This window comes from Canis lupus, chromosome 8 (assembly GCF_048164855.1).
Source record: "Canis lupus baileyi chromosome 8, mCanLup2.hap1, whole genome shotgun sequence".
Lineage (NCBI taxonomy): Eukaryota > Metazoa > Chordata > Mammalia > Carnivora > Canidae > Canis > Canis lupus.
In genome coordinates this window covers 52,721,670-52,741,053 of record NC_132845.1, presented here as the reverse complement: position 1 = coordinate 52,741,053, position 19,384 = coordinate 52,721,670, and the positions used below count along the sequence as shown (strand labels likewise).

The 19,384-nt window shown below is 40.7% G+C and overlaps 1 protein-coding gene across 7 annotated transcripts in view; it reads right to left on the bottom strand.

Moving 5' to 3' along the window:
- Positions 1 to 430: 430 nt before the first annotated feature.
- Positions 431 to 19,384, bottom strand: part of ACSM5 (acyl-CoA synthetase medium chain family member 5) — a 37,606-nt gene continuing 18,652 nt past the window's right edge. For 5 of the 7 annotated variants that reach the window (XM_072835988.1, XM_072835985.1, XM_072835986.1 and 2 more), the window contains 8 exons: positions 19,119 to 19,198; positions 17,267 to 17,390; positions 16,611 to 16,691; positions 16,364 to 16,465; positions 4,529 to 4,656; positions 4,344 to 4,443; positions 2,389 to 2,508; positions 431 to 1,748 (listed from right to left, as the gene is read on the bottom strand). In XM_072835988.1, coding sequence (XP_072692089.1) covers positions 1,638 to 1,748; positions 2,389 to 2,508; positions 4,344 to 4,443; positions 4,529 to 4,656; positions 16,364 to 16,465; positions 16,611 to 16,691; positions 17,267 to 17,390; positions 19,119 to 19,198 — 846 coding nt within the window. In that variant the 3' untranslated portion in view covers positions 431 to 1,637. Of the gene's footprint in view, positions 1,749 to 2,388; positions 2,509 to 3,153; positions 4,004 to 4,343; positions 4,444 to 4,528; positions 4,657 to 16,363; positions 16,466 to 16,610; positions 16,692 to 17,266; positions 17,391 to 19,118; positions 19,199 to 19,384 lie in introns of those variants that run through there. The other 2 variants (XM_072835991.1, XR_012035546.1) reach the window with 2 other exon arrangements.

The window sequence follows — 19,384 nt, the reverse complement described above, 5'->3', positions numbered from 1 at the left end:
CCTAGTGTCTTTCGGGCACAACATAATACACTAATTTTTGAGGAATGATGTGTTGGAGGCAGAATGTGGTTTGGGGAGATTGTTTCTTTAAAATAATTTTTTCATTACAGTAGTTATACATGCTCACTGTGGAGGCTTGGAAAATAGAGAAATGTAGAAGAAAGGAGAAAATAAGCTTTTAACATATTGCTTTTAACAACTGTATTTCCTTTCAGGCTTTTCCCCATAGTTTTCCCTTTACCTTTCAAAGTTGTGGTTCTCCACTACACATATATTATTTTAACATATTGCTTTTAACATCTGTATTTCCTTTCAGGCTTTTCCCCATAGTTTTCCCTTTACCTTTCAAAGTTGTGGTTCTCCACTACACATATATTATTTTTATTTTGATTTAAAATGAATTTAGCTCAAGTTTGCCCCAAGACATATATATATTTTTTAAAGATTTTATTTATTTGTTTATGAGAGACACAGAGAGAGGTGGGGGGGGAGGCAGAGACACAGGCAGAGGGAGAAGCAGGCTCCATGCACAGAACCCGACGTGGGACTCAATCCCGGGTCTCCAGGATCACACTCTGGGTTGAAGGCAGCGCTAAACTGCTGAGCCACCCAGGGTGCCCCAAGACATATTTTTAAATGTCACATAATATGTTACTAAGTTAATTTACTACAATTTAGTTAATCACTGTCTTTGGACATTGGTCCCCCCTGCCTTTTTTTACACTTTTAAATAATGCTCCAGTAAATATCCTTGAATTCTTTTTTTTTTTTTTGTAGTGATTGGCAAAGATGGAATTTCTTTTTTTTTTTTAATTTATTTTTTATTGGTGTTCAATTTACTAACATACAGAATAACCCCCAGTGCCCGTCACCCATTCACTCCCACCCCCCGCCCTCCTCCCCTTCTACCACCCCTAGTTCGTTTCCCAGAGTTAGCAGTCTTTACGTTCTGTCTCCCTTTCTGATATTTCCCACACATTTCTTCTCTCTTCCCTTATATTCCCTTTCACTATTATTTATATTCCCCAAATGAATGAGAACATATAATGTTTGTCCTTCTCCGACTGACTTACTTCACTCAGCATAATACCCTCCAGTTCCATCCACGTTAAAGCAAATGGTGGGTATTTGTCATTTCTAATAGCTGAGTAATATTCCATTGTATACATAAACCACATCTTCTTTATCCATTCAAAAGATGGAATTTCTGAGCTAAAACGTAGAACCAATTTTTCATGGCCCTGGATATAATTACCAAATGGCTTTATCAAAAGGGTCAAGAGGTTACACCCCCACTGGCAGTGAATAAGAACACAGTGAATGAAATCATGTACTGACTTTATGGTGACCTGACCTTCAGGATGCCAGCTGGAGTAAGACCAGTGCAGTGGGCAGTTGCTGAAGATGCCTTCAGACAGGGGAGGGGGAAGTCAAGCCATGAAACATATGCTAGACTGGCAAGGACTGTGCACTCTGGGTTAGTGACATTCTTCTGCTCTCTTCCGGGGTCCTCCAATGATTCTGGAGATGTCCATTTGGAACTGAAAGCCTTTTGATGTCTGAAGGGTTGAAAGGATGATGCACCAAACAAGGACTAACCAGTGATCCGACCAGTTCCTCTTAGAAGCTTCAGAGGCTTATGGGGCTTTTTGGGGGGTGCCTCTCATCTCCCCCCACTCTTGTCTTCTCAATATATTCCTTTGGATCTTTCCAGAAGTTGTCTTGGGCAGTTCTGAAACAAAGGCCATCTAGTGACCATAAAACAAAAACATTTTGAAATCTCATTTCCTAGAAACACGTTTAACTTGAAAGTTATTACCCTCTACCACTTTATTGGAAAGCTTCCCAGATTTATAGTTTTCTCTATTTTTTTTTTAAAACTAATTTTTTTTTAATTTTTATTTATTTACTTATGATAGTTACAGAGAGAGAGAGAGGCAGAGACACAGGCAGAGGGAGAAGCAGGCTCCATGCACCGGGAGCCTGATATGGGATTCGATCCCGGGTCTCCAGGATCGCGCCCTGGGCCAAAGGCAGGCGCCAAACCGCTGCGCCACCCAGGGATCCCATTTTATAGTTTTCTCTAAATGGCAATGACCAAAACGGATAGAGCCTGGGGCACATGACCTTGGCCTATGTGATCCAGCACCACCCTGCCCCCCTCCAATCTGGTTTACATCAATTCTTAGAGTAGGAACAAAATGTGGTTTGGGGCAGGGCCAGTGAGGAAACGGAGAAAAGGCTGAAGGAGTAGCTCGGTTATTTGTGCCTTCATCCACCCCCCTCCCCCGGCACCATGTGCTTGGCTCTGAGTGAGAGCCCATGTAGTGTGTGCTCAGGTGATTTCTCAGTTCATCAAGTCCTAGAAGCCCTTCCTGGGGTGCTCACCTTCCTGGGGTATTTGTATGGAGCTGTCTCCCTTTTCACGTGCTCCTGGAGCTCCTGAGTTAGTTTCTTAGGATCTTGAGAGGAGTAAGCTGGAGAAAGGACTATAAATGCCTTTACAACCTACCAAAAGAAAACAAAAAACCCTCAAAACTTCTATAACAATATTTTTCTCCTTAACCTAGCCTTGTGAATAAGTGCTCACATTTGCCAGCCAAGCATGAAAGTCCTACCAGTGCCTTGGGCTCAGCCAGCAAAATGGGCAACACCAGATTTTTTCCTATTGCCTCCATTCCAGGACCAACTATTGGATGCACTGGCTTTTGTGGAATGATCCTAGGATCCTACCTATTTCCCAAACTGTTCCTCTTTCCTGAAATAACAGGGTGAGCAGCCAATGAGCTTCTCTTCTGACGCAAAAACTTTGGAGAAAGGATCCTCATAAATTCCTCAGGGTCCATTACTTCTAGTCTTTCTAGCCAGAAAGATAGCTGGCAGAGGCTTGGATAGGCAGGATTGGGAATAATGCAGACCACTTCCAAGGGGTGGTGAGTCTTTCTGAGTCTGCATTTGCAACCAGCAAACATTTTGCTCACCTCTTCCGTGCCAGATGTCCCAAGGGACATTCTGAACCTTGGTTGTTTCTGCCTTAGCCTTTCTTTGCAGGCTGCCTCCCACCAAGGAGGAGGAGTCTTGAACTCAGGCACAACAGAACATGGTTTCTGACAGGAATGGAAGAGTCCAAAGGCCAATAGGTTGCTTACTCACCCAAGCATATAGCTCTCTCAACAACATCCTGTTAGGTAGGGGTTCACCATCCTTGCATGCTTCCCAAAGGTGGGCATCTCACTACATTTCATGTTCAGACAGATCTGGTTATTATGAAAGGCTCTCTCTGTTAAAGCTACTAAACATTTATTGAGTACTTTCTATGTGCCAGGCTCTATTCTGAGTACTATACGCAGATTAACAGCACACACAGCCATCTGTCACAGCCCTAGCTAATTTGTCATATACAAAACTAGGTATTGTTTTCCAGGTATGATTTCTTTAGCACATACATGGGGCTCCCACCTCTCTTATTCTAAATCATTGGCCTCAAAGTTTAATGGGCATCAGAAACACTTAGACAAGGGCTTCTGGTCAAAATGAAGAAGGCTTGGTCTGCATCCTCAATCACTCTGATTCAGCAAGGCTAACCTGAGGTCTAGAAATATGTATTTTAAACAAGAATCCCAGTGATGCAGCCACCAGTAGTCCAGGGTCCAGACCTTGAGAACCACTCCACTGGCCCTTGTGCTTCTGAGAACACAGCTTGATGCTTTACTAACTTTCATAAGTTAACTACACTATACTGTAGGATTATGTTGGATTTATAGCCAGTGAAAAGCACATAGGTCTCCCTATGAGCTTAATTTTTCTGATTCTATCTATTCCTCTGGGACCCATGGGAAGGAATTTGCATTTCTCATGAGAAAGCTCAGCTTATTAAATTCAGCCCATCTTTCTGATATATCAGGGTCACTTTGGATACTTATCCTGTCATCCCTTAAGTTGGATATTCCTCCCAGTTTAGAACCATCAGCAGCCATGTCTGGTGTGCTTGCTATATATTCATCTGCAAATGGGAAAGGACTCTTTATTGGCCAGGATGGATAACAGAGCCTGCACCCACTGCCAAGATCTTCTGTCCAACAGTCCATCTCTTTTGGACTCAGTTCTGTGTCCACTTGACATGAAAGTGTTGGTATCTCCTCATTGTATTCCTCTCCAGAGTATGTCTCTAAAGACATGAGGGTAATGCTTAACCAAAAGGAATGTGTGCCTCATGGTGGTATTTCAGACTTTGTAGTACCTGGGTGGAGTGAAATATGGGATAATCTGGGTCTTTCAGCTTACTCTGCTTGGTGCTAACAGGTACAGAACCAGGAGGCAATGTTCTGGGCTGGACTAGTTACCTCCCCTCTGATGGGGTCTGGGCTGCTGACCACAGCAGCTTCCAGGACAGCAGGGTGTTCAGCAAGGGCATTTTCCACTTCAACAGGCCCAATCCGGTAGCTGGAAGAGAAAAACAAACTCTTCCAAGTGACCTCCCCTCCCCCAGGAGGCTTCAAAGGGAGAAGGACAGAGTAGACAACTTGACCTTGAAGAATTGATCACATCGTCATTTCTTCCTGTGAACCAAAAGTAGCCATCTTTGTCCTTGTGGGCTTGGTCTCCTGTGATGTAAAAGTCCCCTCGTTCTGTTGCCTTTGTCTTCTCAGGATTGTCCTGGAAGATAAAGTAAGCCCATGAAAGGCCATCCTGGCACATCAACTCAAGAAAGCTATGGTCTTCAAAGGCCCATACAGGAGGCTGGGGACCCCTAATTGGAAGTCCAGGAGTTCTCAAAGACCATCTGGGCCAGACTTTCTCACTGGACAAAGAGCTGTAAAGCTGTGCATTTTCTCTCTTTTAAATGGAAGGAAATGCCAGGGAATGATTAAGGACAGCCACTCACAACCATCCCTTGGAAGGGTCCAAGGAAGCATAGTTAATGTAGGAGAGTGGACAAAGGCCATTGGCTCTGTTTTTTTTTTTAGGATAAAAGAGCACACTGATACTCTGTGTGCTCAGGAATCACTGAAGGTAGAAAGTGAGCAGTTGGCCAAAAGGCAAGGGTAGAAGAAAGGGGAAAAATGAATCAAACTCTGATTCTCGCTTTCCTTCCACGTGATTGTTGAGAACTCTGAAGCAAACAAGTGGTGAATACAATTTGGAGAGGACTTGGGGGAGAATATGTAACGAATTTTCTCAACCTATAATAGCATCTGATTCAGCTGTAGAAATTGACAATGAAAGTGATAATTCTTCTGGCAGCAGCTTATTTAAGACTCAGTGTGTCCCTTACTCACCAAAACAGGGGCAAAGAAACCCTATTAGAAAGTTTGTTCATTCATCTGGAGATGTTGAAGCAAGGGATTCATCTAGTGACTCCTCTTTTGAACCAAGACCACTGACTTTAAAAGCTATTTTTGAAAGATTAAAAAAAAAAAAAAAGAAAGAAAGAAACGTAAAAAGAGGAAATATAAGCCAAAAGGAAGACTAAGGGGAAGACCAAAAGGAAGAAAAACCACTAGATGCTCCCAAATAAATAAGAAACAAGTTAGGGATCCCTGGGTGGTGCAGCGGTTTAGCGCCTGCCTTTGGCCCAGGGCGCGATCCTGGAGTCTCGGGATCGAATCCCACATCGGGCTCCTGGTGCATGGAGCCTGCTTCTCCCTCTGCCTATGTCTCTGCCTCTCTTTCTCTCTGTGTGTGACTATCATACATAAATAAAAATTTAAAAAAAAAAGAAACAAGTTAAAGACAAAGGATCTGGGTTCCCATTTTTAGAATCTGAGAATGTAAAAAAGCCATTACCATGGAGAAAGATTTTAACCTTTGAGCAAGCAGTGGCATGAGGATTTTTCAACTACCTTGAAAAATTGAAGTATTAATACTATCTCAAGGAATCCTTGAAACAAATGAATGTTGGTGAAGATTTAGAAGGGGAAGATTTTGACAGTCGTAGATACAAATACTTGGATGATGATGGATCTCTCTCTCCTATCGAAGAGTCAGAAACAGTGGAAGAGGCTGTAACAACTTTAACATGATGATGGATGTGATATCAAATTGGTGGACAATAATTATTTCATAGTAAGTTCTGAAATACCAAAGAAAATGAATCTGTATTTAGGACAAGAGGAATATCCTGAAGAAGCTGCTTCATCTAAAAAGAGAGCATCAAAATCCAAAAACATGGGACAGAGGATAGAATGGTCCGAAAAGGAAGATAGGAATATGAATATTAAGGCTTTTTCACTTGAAAACAGTGTCTGGACTTAAAGGATGTTTGAGAACCAGGGAGATCATTTATCTAATTAGACCCTAAATGGGGCTCTAAAGAAATTGGACCTCAAAGATTACAGGACAGTGACAGCTATGGATTGAACAAAAGTTTGTTTTAAAAGTGCTATTTTTAAGATCATCACTCTGGCTTTGGTGGAACTATGGTGATTGGCGGCAGACGGAATCACATGTCAAATATCTTAATTTTTTTTTTTTTTTTAATTTTTTTTTTTTTTTTATTTATTTATGATAGTCACAGAGAGAGAGAGAGAGAGAGAGGCAGAGACACAGGCAGAGGGAGAAGCAGGCTCCATGCACCGGGAGCCCGACGTGGGATTCGATCCTGGGTCTCCAGGATCACGCCCTGGGCCAAAGGCAGGCGCTAAACCGCTGCGCCACCCAGGGATCCCCAAATATCTTAAATAAAAATTTATTAACCTTGTCAAAAATCTTAAATAAAAATTTATTAACTTTAAAAAAAATTCTGTTTCTCAAAGCTTTCAAGAAGCTGCTACTCAACAAGAAGCAAATTACTGCACTGTGCAACTATCTCGGTGCATCTCAAAACCATTATGCTGAGTAAATGAAACCAGATGGGGAGTTAAGATGGCGGATAATTCGAGGAACCCTAAGCTTGTCTCATCCCTTCAATACAGCTAGTTATTAAATCATTCTGAACACCTGAGACATCAATATGAGCTCTGAGAGAACAAAAGCTGCAAGTCTACAAGTAGAAAAGTGACTACCTTTTGGAAGGTAGGAGGTGCAGAGACATGAATTTGGAGAGATATAGCTGCGGATAAAGCATTAGGGAGAGAGCCCGGGGGGTGGAGACTACAGCAAAGTATTATAAACAGCAGAGCACAGAATTGGAACTTTTAGAGGTCTGCTACCATAGGTATGTGCCTGGCTTAAAGGTGCTCAGGTGGTGAAACAGGTAAGAACCTAAGTGTGACACCATGGTCTCAGGATCCCCTGGGCCACAAAAGAATGGATGGTACCTAAATGCTGCATTGTTCCCAGGCATAGGAGGGTGGGAGGTAGTTGAGAACAGCCAGTCTAGGTGCTGGCTTTCTGCTCTTTTTTGCCATAAATTGTGAATCATTCCTAGGTCCAGTGACTGCTTTCCTGGGACAGGTCTGGCAAAGAGCAGAAGCTAGGGAGAACCCTCCCAACAACCTATGCCCCCAAACCTGGGAAGAACAGCACATTCTGACCACAAATTTTAGGACTTCCTAAAATTTGGAGTTTTGAAATTCAGTTGTGTGCCTGAGATAAAAATCTCAGACACAGGCAGGGTGAATACAGGGTTGTGATGGAAACTGGGGACAGAAGAATGATTGACTGCTCTTCTGTGAGGGCTTACTGAAGAGTGGGTGGCATGAACTTTCAACTGCGGGAGTTGGGGGGCTGCCATATTCACCTCCTGCCCCACCACCATCAGCACTGAAAGCCTTCAGGGAGCAGAACAGTACCACCTTAGTGGAGGCTGGAGCGGCTTACACCAAGCCCTGCCAACTGAGACCCATTTCCACTAAGCCAATTTCACCAATTCACCTGAGAATTAGTGCAACAGGCCCTTCCCCCAGAAAACCAGTACAAACAACTCACTCACACCGTCTACTGACATAGAGGGCTGCAAAGCTTCAGCTCTAGGGGAAAATAGCATCTAGCCTCCTTGGTACTTTTATTCTTTATTTTTATTTTTGTCATTTATTTTCTTATTTTTCTCAATTCTTTAAAAAAATTTATTAATTAAAAATTTTTTAGATATATTTTAAATTTTTTGGTGTACTTTCACTGTATTTTCTTTTTTAAAGATTTTATTTGTTTATTGATGAGAGACACACAGAGAGAGGCAAAGACACAGGCAGAGGGAGAAGCAGACTCCCTGTGGGGAGCCTGATGTGGGAATGGATCTCAGAACCCCAACATCACAACCTGAGCCAAAGGCAGATGCTCAACCACTGAGCCACCCAGGAGGCTATTTTTATTTTTATTTTTTCTGTTTTTGGGATCTAGATCCTTTTAATAAGCAGATTAAGATGCATCCAGGATCTAGTTTTTGTTTTGTTTTGTTGCTGTTGTTTTGGTTTTTTTCTTTCTTTTCTTTTCTGGACAAAATGATGAGATGGAGAAATTTCCCCCAAAAGAAAGAGTAGGAAGTAGAATTCATGGCCAGGGATTTAATCCATACAGAAATAAGTAAGATGTCTGAACTAGAATTTAAAACAATTAAAAGGGTACTAGCTGGGTATGAAAAAAGCATGCGAGACACTAGAGAATCTCTTACTGCAGAGACAAAAAAATTAAAATCTAGTCAGGCCAAAATTTTGAATGTTATAATTGAGATGCACTTCCAGATGGAGGCCATCAAAATGTGGATGGATGAATCAGAGGAGTGAATCAGTGATACTGAAGATAAAATTATGGAAAATAATGAAGTTAAAAAGAAGAGGGAAAGAAAGGTGATGAACCATGATGATAGAGTTAGAGAACTCAGCAACTTATTAAAACATAGTAACATTCATATCATGGGAGTCCCAGAAGATGAAGAGAGAGAAAAAGCGGCAGAATGTTTATTCAAATAAATTAGAGCTGAAAATTTCCCTAAGCTGGGGAAGGACACAGGCATTAAAATCCAAGAAGCACAGAAAACTCCCATTCAATTCAAAAAGTTGACCATTGCCAAGGCACTTCACAGTCAGATTCACAAAATATAAAGATGAGGAAAGAGTCCTGACAGCAGCAAGGGGAAAGGGATTCTTAACCTACAAGGGAAGACAGATCAGTTCGCAGCAGATCTGACCACCAAAACATGGCAGGCCAAAAGAAGTGGAAGGAAATATTCACTGTGCTGAATGGGAAAAACATGCAGCCAGCAATTCTTTATCCAACAAAGCTGTCATTCATAATAGAAGGTGAGATAGAGTATCCCAGACAAACAAAAACTAAAGGAGTTTGTGACCACTAAGCCAACCCTGCAAGAGATTTTGAGGAGGACTCTGCATAGAGAAAAAAAGACCAAAAGCAACAAAGACTAGAAAAAATCAGAACATCACCAGAAACACAACTCTACAAGTAACACAGTGGAACTAAGTTGATATCTTTTAATAATCACTCTGAATATAAATGGAGTAAATGTTCTAATCAAAAGACATAGGGTATCAGAAAGGCTTTAAAAACAAGATCTAGAGGGATCCCTGGTTGGCTCAGCAGTTTAGCGCTGCCTTCAGCCCAGGGCTGATTCTGGAGTCCCAGGATTGAGTCCGCAATGGGCTCCCTGCATGAAGCCTGCTTCTCCCTCTGCCTGTGTCTCTGCCTCTCTCTCTCTCTGTGTCTCTCATGAATAAATAATAAAATCTTAAAAAACAAAACAAAACAATATCCATCTGTATGCTGCCTATAAGAGATTCATTTTAGACCTAAGGACCTGCAGATTGAAAGTGAAGGAATAGAGAACTATTTATCATGCTAATGTATGCTAAAAGAAAGCCAGAGTAGCCATACTTCTATCAGACAAACTAGATTTTTAAAAAAGATTTTATTTATTTGAGAGAGAGAACACAAGCAAGGAGGAGAGACAGAGAGAGAAGCAGACTCCCCACTGAGCAGAGAGCCCAATGCAGGGCTTGATCCAAGGACCCTGGGATCATGACCTGAGCTGAAGGCAGCTGCTTAACTAAGACATCCAGGCACCCTAGCAAACTAGATTTTAAAGAAAGACTATAATAAGAGATAAATAAGGGCATTATATCATAATTGAGGGGTCTATCCCACAGGATGATTTAACAAATGTGAATATTTGTGTCCCCAACTTGGGAGAACCCAAATATATAAGTCAAATAATATCAAACATAAAAACGCTCATTAATAATAATACAGTAATAGCAGGGGACTTTAAACACCCCAATTACAGCAGTGGACAACAGATCATCAAAGCAGAAAACCAAAAAGGAAACAAAGGCTTTGAATTACACACTGGACCAAATGGACTTAACACATATATTCAGAACATCTCATCCTAAAGCAGCAGAATACACATTTTTTTGAGGGCACATGGGACATTCTCCAGAATAGATCATATACTATGTCACAAATCAGCCGTCAACAAATACAAAAAGACTGAGATAATACTATGCATATTTTCAGAGTATAATGCTTTGAAACTTGAAATCAACCACAAGAAAAAATTTGGAAAGACCACAAGTACATGAAGGTTAAAGAACATCGTACTAAAGAATGAATGCATTAACCAGGAAATTAAAGAAGAACTAAAAAAAGACATGGAAGCAATAAAACGAAAACATGATAATCCAAAATCTTTGGGATGCAGCAAAGGCAATCCAAGAGGGAAGCATATTACAACACAGGCCCACCTCAAGAAGCAAGAAAAGTCTCAAATACACAACCTAAACTTACACCTAAAAGAGCTAGAAAGGGAATAGTAAATAAAGCCTAAAACCAGCAGGAAAAGGGAAATAATAAAGATTAGAGCAGAAATAAGTGATATAGAAACAAACAAAAAACCCCAATAGAATGGATTAATAAAACTAAGCTGGTTTATCAAATAAATTAATAAAATTGATAAGCCCCTACCCAGGCTTATCAAAAAGAAAAGAGAAAGGACCCAAATAGATAAAACCACAAATAAAAGAGAAGAGATCACAACCAACACTACAGAAATACAAACAATTATATGTGAATACTATGAAAAATTATATGCCAACAAACTGGGCAACCCGAAAGAAATGTACAAATTCCTACAAACCTACAAACTATCAAAACTGAAACAGGAAGAAATAGAAAATTTGAATGGATCCATAACCAGCAAAGAAACTGAATCAATAATAAAAAATCTCAACAACCAAAAGTCTAGGGCCAGATGGCTTTCCTGGGAGAATTCTACCAGACACTTAAAGAAGAGTTAGTAAATATTCTCCTCAAACTGTTCCAAAAAAAAAAAAAAAGAGAAAGAAATGGAAAGAAAACGTTTGAATTCATTCTACAAAGCCAGCATTCCAAAACCAGACAAATACCTCACTCAAAAGGAGAATTACAGGCCAGTATCCCTGATGAACACGGATGCAAAAATTATCAATAAAATACTAGCAAATCAAATTCTACAGTACATTAAAATAACTATTCACCATGATCCAGTGGCATTTATTCCTGAGTTGCAGGGTGGTTCAATAATCACAAATCAATCAACATGATACACCACGTTAATAAAACAAAGAATAGAAGCCATATGATAATCTTGGTAGATGCAGAAAAAGCATTTGATCAAATACAGAATCTTTTCGTGATAAAAACCCTTAACAGGGATCCCTGGGTGGCGCAGCGGTTTGGCGCCTGCCTTTGGCCCAGGGCGCGATCCTGGAGACCCGGAATCGAATCCCACGTCGGGCTCCCGGTGCATGGAGCCTGCTTCTCCCTCTGCCTGTGTCTCTGCCTCTCTCTCTCTCTCTGTGACTATCATGAATAAATAAATAAAATCTTTAAAAAAAAAAAAAACCCTTAACAAAGTAGGGATAGATGGAATAGACCTCAGCATCATACAGGCCATAACTGAAATACCCACAAGCTAATATCATCCTCAGTGAAGAAAAATGGACAACCTTTCCCCTATGGTCAAGAACAAGACAAGGATGTCTACTCTCACCATTACTACTTAACATAGTACTGGAAGTCTTAGCCTCAGAAATCAGACAACAAAAAGATATAAAAAGCATCCAAATTAGCAAGGATAAAGTGAAACTTTCACTATTTGCAGATGACATGATACAATAAGTAGAAAACATGAAAGACTCCACCAAAAAAATTACTAGAACTCATACATGAATTCAGCAAAGTTGCAGGATATAAAATCAACGTCCAGAAAATTTGCATTTCTATATACCAATAATGCAGGAGCAGAAAAATAAATCAAGGAATCAACCCCATTTACAATTTTTTAAATTTTATTTATTTATTCATGAGAGAGAGAGAGAGAGAGAAAGGCAGAGACACAGGCAGAGGGAGAAGCAGGCTCCATGCAGGGAGTGGGATGTGGGACTCGATCCTGGATCTCCAGGATCATGCCCTGGGCTGAAGGCGGCGCTAAACTGCTGAGCTACCGGGGCTGCTCCCCATTTACAATTGTACCAAAAATAAGATACCTAGGAATAAACCTAACTAAAGGGGGGGGGGGGAGAAATCTGTACTCTGAAAATTCTAGGACACTTATGAAAGAAATTGAAGAGGACACACAGAAATGGAAACAGCATTCCATGCTCATGGATTAGAAGAACATTGTTAAAATGTCTATTTTATCCAAAGCAATCTACATACTTAATGCATACGCTATCAAAATACCAACAGTATTTGTCACAGAGCTAGAACAAACAATCCTAAAATTTGTATGAACCCACGAAACACTGTACATAGACAAAGTAACCTGAAAAAGAAAAAAAAAAAACTGGAGACATCATGATTCCAGATTAGAAGCTATACTAGAAAGCTGTAGTCATCAAGACAGTATGGTACTGGCACAAAAACAGACACATAGATCAATGGAACAGAATAGAGAGCCCAGAAATGGACCCTCCACCGTATGGTCAACCAATCTTTGACAAAGCAGGAACGAATTTCCAAAATGGATGAAAGACCTCAATGTGACACAGGAAACCATCAAAATCCTAGAAAAGAACATAAGCAGAAACCTCTTTGACTTGGCCATAACAACTTCTTATTAGACATGTCACCAGGAAGGGAAACAAAAGAAAAAATGAACTATTGGGACTTCATCAAGATAAAATGTTTCTGTACAACAAAGGAAACAATCAACAAAACTAAAAGCTAGCCTACAGAATGGGAGAAGGTAATGGCAAATGACATATCTGATAAAGGGTTAGTATCCAAAGTCTATAAAGAACTTACCAAACTCAACATCCCAAAAACAAATAATCCAGTTAAGAAATGGGCAGAAGACATGAACAGACACTTTTCCAAAGAAGCATTCAGTTGGGTAACAGACACATGAAAAGATGTTCAACATCACTTGTCATCAGGGAAATACAAATCAAAATCACAAGGAGATACCACACATCTGTCAGAATGGCCAAAATTAACAACACAGCACAGGTGTTGGTGAGAATGTGGAGAAAGGGGAATCTTCTTGCACTGTTGGTGGGAATGCAAACTGGTACAACCACCCTGGAGAACAATATGGAGATTCCTCAAAAAATTAAAAATAGAACTACCCTATGATCCAGCAATTGCACTACTAAGTATTTACCCAAAGGATCAAAAATACAGATTCAAAGGGTTACAAGTACCCTGTTGTTTATAGCAGCATTATCTACAATAGCCAAACTATGGTAAGAGCCCAAGTGTCTATCAACTGATGGATAGATAAAGAAGAAGTGATATAGATATAGAAAAATAAAAAGAATATTACTCAGACATCAAAAAATGAAATCTTGCCATTGACCATGATGTTGGTGGCACTAGTGTGTATTATGCTAAGTGAAGTAAGTCAGTCAGAGAAAGGCAAATAACATATGATCTCACTTAATTTAAGACAGAAACCAGATGGATATAAGGGAAGGGGGAAGGCAAAGGGAAAAAGGGAGAAAAGAAAAAAAGGAGAAAGGCAAACAAGCCATTTAAGTGACTTTTAAGGATACAGAACAAACTGAGGGTTGATGGAGGGAGGTGGGTGGGAGATGGGCTAGAGGGTGATAGGGATTAAGGAGGGCACTTGTTGCAATGAGCACTTAGTATTGAACAGAAGTGATGAATCACTGTATTCTACTCCAGAAACCAATGTTGCACTGTATGTTAACTAAGTAAAATTTAAGTAAAATAAGTGAATTTTTAAAAATCAGCCCATATAAATGAATACTTTATGATTCCATTTATATAAAGTTCTTTTAAAAAGGCAAAAGTATTCTATTAGTAACAACAAACAATTTAGTAATTGCTAATAGCTTGGGAATTGACTGCTAGCAGGCACAAGGGACTTTTTGGGGTGATAAGAATGCTCTAGATCTTGATTGTGGTAGTGGTCACACAAGTGTACACATGGGTCAAATGTCACTGACCTATATACATGTAACATAGGTATGCTTCTTGTATGTAACTTGTGCCCCAATTTAAAAACTGTATTCTAAGAAAAAAGAAAAAAGCTGTCAATACCTGAAAATAAATCTCACACAAAATATGAGAGAAATATAAAGAGAAAACTTAAATCTCCACAAAATGGTAGATATAAATAAATGGAAGGATAGAAAGGCTTACTGTCATAAATATGTTCATTCTCCCCAAATTGATCTATAGACTTAGGGACACTCATTAAAATACTAATAAACACTTCCCATGGAATTTGACAAGTTGATTCTAAAACGTACATGAGAGAATAGAGAGCTGATAGTAGCTAAAACATTTCTAAAGAAGTTGAGGAAGGAGAGGCTTGCTCTAGTAGATATTAAGACTTAGGAGAATGTTTTCCTGGATGAGGCTCTATGTTATCAGTACAGGGATAAAATAAATGACCAACTAAATAGAAGAAACTGCCGAAACTTAGCTACGTATGAATATATCAAACTTTTATTTCGGACCAAACTGACATGACAGATGGCTTTTATCTCACTGAGGTTTAATGGTTTTTTTTCTTAGTTAAAAATGACCCAAGAAAAAAACTAACAGCTAGTGCTAGAATGAAAAAGTTGAAACAAGTAAAGGTTCTTGTCCAGGAAATAACTCTACAAATTATTGGACTTGCCCATCGGAATGATCACAGACCCAGAAAGGTCCTGTATGTGAGCTCTGTGAGAACCAGGGTTTTGTCTTTTCTGCCCATTGCTGTAGACTTGTGGCATCAAGTAGCAACTCGATAAATAATGAATGAATACATTATTCAGAAAAGTCAAGGATTTGCTATTGCTTGCAAAAATGATTAGAAAGAAATGCATTAAAATTTTAAAATGATCTCTTCTTGGTGTATTACTATGTTGTTTGGTTTTGGTTTTTGTTTTTGGCTTTTTCTGGTAGGTAAGCTTTTGTGACTTTAAATGAAATATCATGAAAGACTGTCTCTCTTATAGTCACAGAGAAGCCACTAAAATACATATCCATCATTCTAAAAACAAATGGACTGATTTTTATCTGTTCCTTCCAGTGTTATAGCTGATTGATGGCATCATATGCACAACAGATGGAGTTCCTAATAAAGCCATGGTTCTCAACCTTGGCTGTACTTTTGAATCACCAGAGGAACTGATCCACATCATTAGGAAGGTTGATCTCATCAGGCAGAACTTTAGTATCCATCATATTTTGAAGCTTCCAAGGTATTTCTAATGTGCAACCAAAACCAGGTCAGTAGAGCTTTATAGAGAAGAGTCTGCCAAAAAGAAAGTCTACAGCAAACACCAGCCAAAGTGGGCCCAAGGGAGAGGTCATTACTGGATAATCACAGAAACTTAAGACTAGAATCCTTTGGACACAAGCCCTCCCAGCAGACCCCTCTCCACACAAGACTCAAGACAAAAAAGAATTCTGAAAACTAGACTCTGATACAAATTGCATTTGACTTTTGTGAAGTCCCTTCTCTTCTCTGAGCTGCATTTTTCCCATCATTAAAACGATGGGCTGACCCCTACATTATAAATTTGCACTCTCAGACATACCCATGCTTAAATCCATGTCCTGCACATACTACTTGCTTGACATTGGATAAGTCAATCTTTCTCACTTCCTTATCGATTATAGCACCTTATCAATAATAGTGCTGGGTCAGCATGACTGTGCAACTTTCTGCGTATCCCATTGGCCACTGGCCCCTATAAAGTTGCTAAGCCTCTTAGTCTCGGGGTCCAAGTCCCTGCTCCGCTGCGTCAGGTACACTTGGACCCAGGCTCGAACTTGTAAATAAACCCTTGTGTGTTTGCATCGGTGTAGGCCCCCTGGCGGTATCTCGGATTTGCGATCTTGGGCACAACAGTGCCAACCTAACTCATGCAGTAATTACAAGGGTTAAACAAAGAAGTATTTATAAATTGCAGAAGGCAAAGCTCATCACACAGAAATCACTGTGAAAATGGCCATTCCTTCCACTTACCAAATAGCAACTGAAGAAACAGAAGGGCTGGGTGGGCTTGACTCGGACAGCAATATTCCCTTGTTCTCCTGGAGGCAGGATGTTGCCCTCATCATCCACGACCTGGCAGGGAGATCATAGAGCCACGTCTGGATATCTACACAGCCAGACCACTCCACAAGTTGAGCCTGCTGTTGCTAACCTAGGACATGCACTTTGTTCTCCTCTTTAAACTGAGCCTCAATAGCAGTTGGGGCAGGCTGCCTACCTGCACATCATAAGGTGGGAATGCTTTCCCCATGGATCCAGCCTTGATTTTCATGCCTTTTAGATTGGCACAGATTAAAACCTGGAGAGAAAGCAGATCCGGTAAGGTGGAGATGTATCCCCATAGCCTCCTTCCTGGTGCCTGTCTTTTCTCTTACTCAGCCTTCTACCTCTCCATCCCTCTCTCCTCTCCTATCCTCTCTTGCTGTCTTCTTCCTTCTTTCCATAGTCAACAAACATTTATTGAATACCCTACTGGACACTGACACATAAAGAACCTAATGTGTTGCTAAGCCAAAAGACTTGGTTGACCACCAAATTTCTGCTGCCCAGATGGCTGTGGGGAATACTGTGTAAGATCTTGTGCTCTGACCAGAGACAGATACAGGCTGTTCTGGTGGAGATAAGCAGCACCCGTGGCCATAAGAGTTGGTTTGCTGGCTATGGTGTCTTAGTGAAATCACTTTATCTTTAAACCAAAAAAGAGAAAAGCTGATGGGTTTTTGTTATCAGTTTTCCCCAGGGGGCAGGGTAGTCCCTGACAGGTGTCACAGCTGGAAAGGCAAGAAGCTCTGTGGAACGGCCATCTCCACCAAGTGGCTGAGGGCTCAGGTGGAGGTGACCTGTGGCAGGGACCCGGGACCCAGTAGCACTCACTGTTTCAGACTGGCCATAGCCTTCATGCAGCTCCAGGCCCACCTGGCTCTTCCACTTCTCTCTCACATCAGGATTCAGTGCCTCTCCTCCTGTCACACAGTGTCTCAGGCTCTGAAATTGGTACCTTTCTCCATTGGAAGACAAGGTCACCTGGTCAGGATCTCTCCATCCCCCACCTCACCCTCCAGCACTGTTGCTCAGGTCTAAACATCTAAAGCCACTGGAGGCTAAAGTCCAGGTTCTATAATCTGTTCCAAGTGCCCTGTCCTCTGGCTTTGCAGGCATATTCCTCATGGGCAGATACATTTTTTAAAAAATCAATCCTATCTGATTTTGAAATAAAATCAGAACATCACAGAGTAGGTTTGGGCATAACGTAGTGAATTCCAGGTAAATTGGCCAAAATAACTTGGTTGAAAACAAACTCCTAATCAATTGGTTAGGACAGCTACCTGTTTAAAAAAGATAAATCGAGGGCAGCCCTGGTGGCTCAGTGGTTTAGCGCTGCCTTCAGTCCAGGGTGTGATCCTGAAGATCGAGTCCCATGTCAGGCTCCCTGCATGGAGCCTGCTTTTCCCTCTGCCTGTGTCTCTGCCTCTCTCCCCCTCTCTCTGTGTCTCTCATGAATAAATAAGCAAAATCTTAAAAAAAAAAAAAGATAAATTGATTACAAATTAAAATGTGAAAAGTAGCCCTCTAGAAATCTGACAATTCTGATGAATAGGCCAAAAATTCCTACAGATATTAAATATGTTGTAAAACTACTCCCCTATGCAACAAATTACTCAAAATGTAAAAAATGGGTGGTTGCAAATACATTTCAACCATTTTTTTCCCTTTGGATAAACTTGGTTTGACTATTAATTAGTGTTACCTAATGCCTTTTAGCCAAATTGTTTTTGAGCAAATTATTCAAAGTCTGCTTGCTGTTAAAATCATGAGTTCATTTTTGTGAGGCATCTGCAAAGGATATAGATGTATATGTGTATGGTTGAATATGTGTGAGGTATACACAACAGATCAATGAATGAGATAAATTCTTACACTAGAGAAGAATTCACCAGGAGAATCATGTAAGAACTCTCTCTTAGGTGCTTCATGGACAGATACATGGAATGAGAGGAGAGAATAGAATAGAATAGACAAAGATAAGAGTCAGGAAGTTACTGAAGGGTCACAGGTCTCCAAACACTCCAGCAACTAGACTTGTCCTGCTAGCAGATGTTGCTTTGGGTTCACCCTGGATGGGAGCCATGCACACACAGTGTCTTGTTGTCTTCTGTGGGATGCCCAATGGCATTCACTCAGCATGGCTGAATGGAGTTAGTCTTCAGATGAAGGATGGCACATCTATTGTGGTAGGCTTGCTAGTCCCACCAGACCTAAGGCTCTGACCACAAATCCCATTACAAAGGTGGCCAACAATTTCTCCAACCTCACAGAAGTAGCCGACACTGCTGAGAGAATGGCCTATGGGTAGACAGTCTACTTCAAGTGCTAAATTTCAGGCTATCTTAAATCTATCCAATTCCATCTGAATGGAAATTCCTGGGCAGGGGGTGGTGGTGCAGTTTATTTTTGTGAGGCATCTGCAAAGGAATAGGTGTATATGTGTATGGTTGAATGTGTGTGTGTGTGTGTGTGCGTGTGTGAGATAGAGAAACACAGATATATCTATATTCCAAATATGTATTCTATACATAAAGAATCACAGACGTGTGTGTATACACAGAGAGAGAGAGAGAGAGAGAGACTGAGACAGAGTTGATATGAGAGGGTGAGTGTCAATGTGTATATATACTGCTGTATATTTACATATTAGGTCCCCAAATCACCAACAGATGGGCTGTACCTGGTCAGATCCTCTTGTACCAGCAGCCGGAAGATGGCAGGAACACAACAGAAGGTGGTAATCGGGAACCTGGAGAGAGTCTAAACAAAAACAAAGGGTAGAAGATCTTCTTAGAGGTACTGGGGTGGGACTTTGTGAAGATGGAGCAGTGAACTGGGTCTTCATATTCTCATTAACAGAGAGTGGGTAAAAACTGTGTGTGGCATCCAGCCTCCAAGATGGCCCTGAATGATGTCATTTCCTGATATTTGCATTCTTGTGGGATC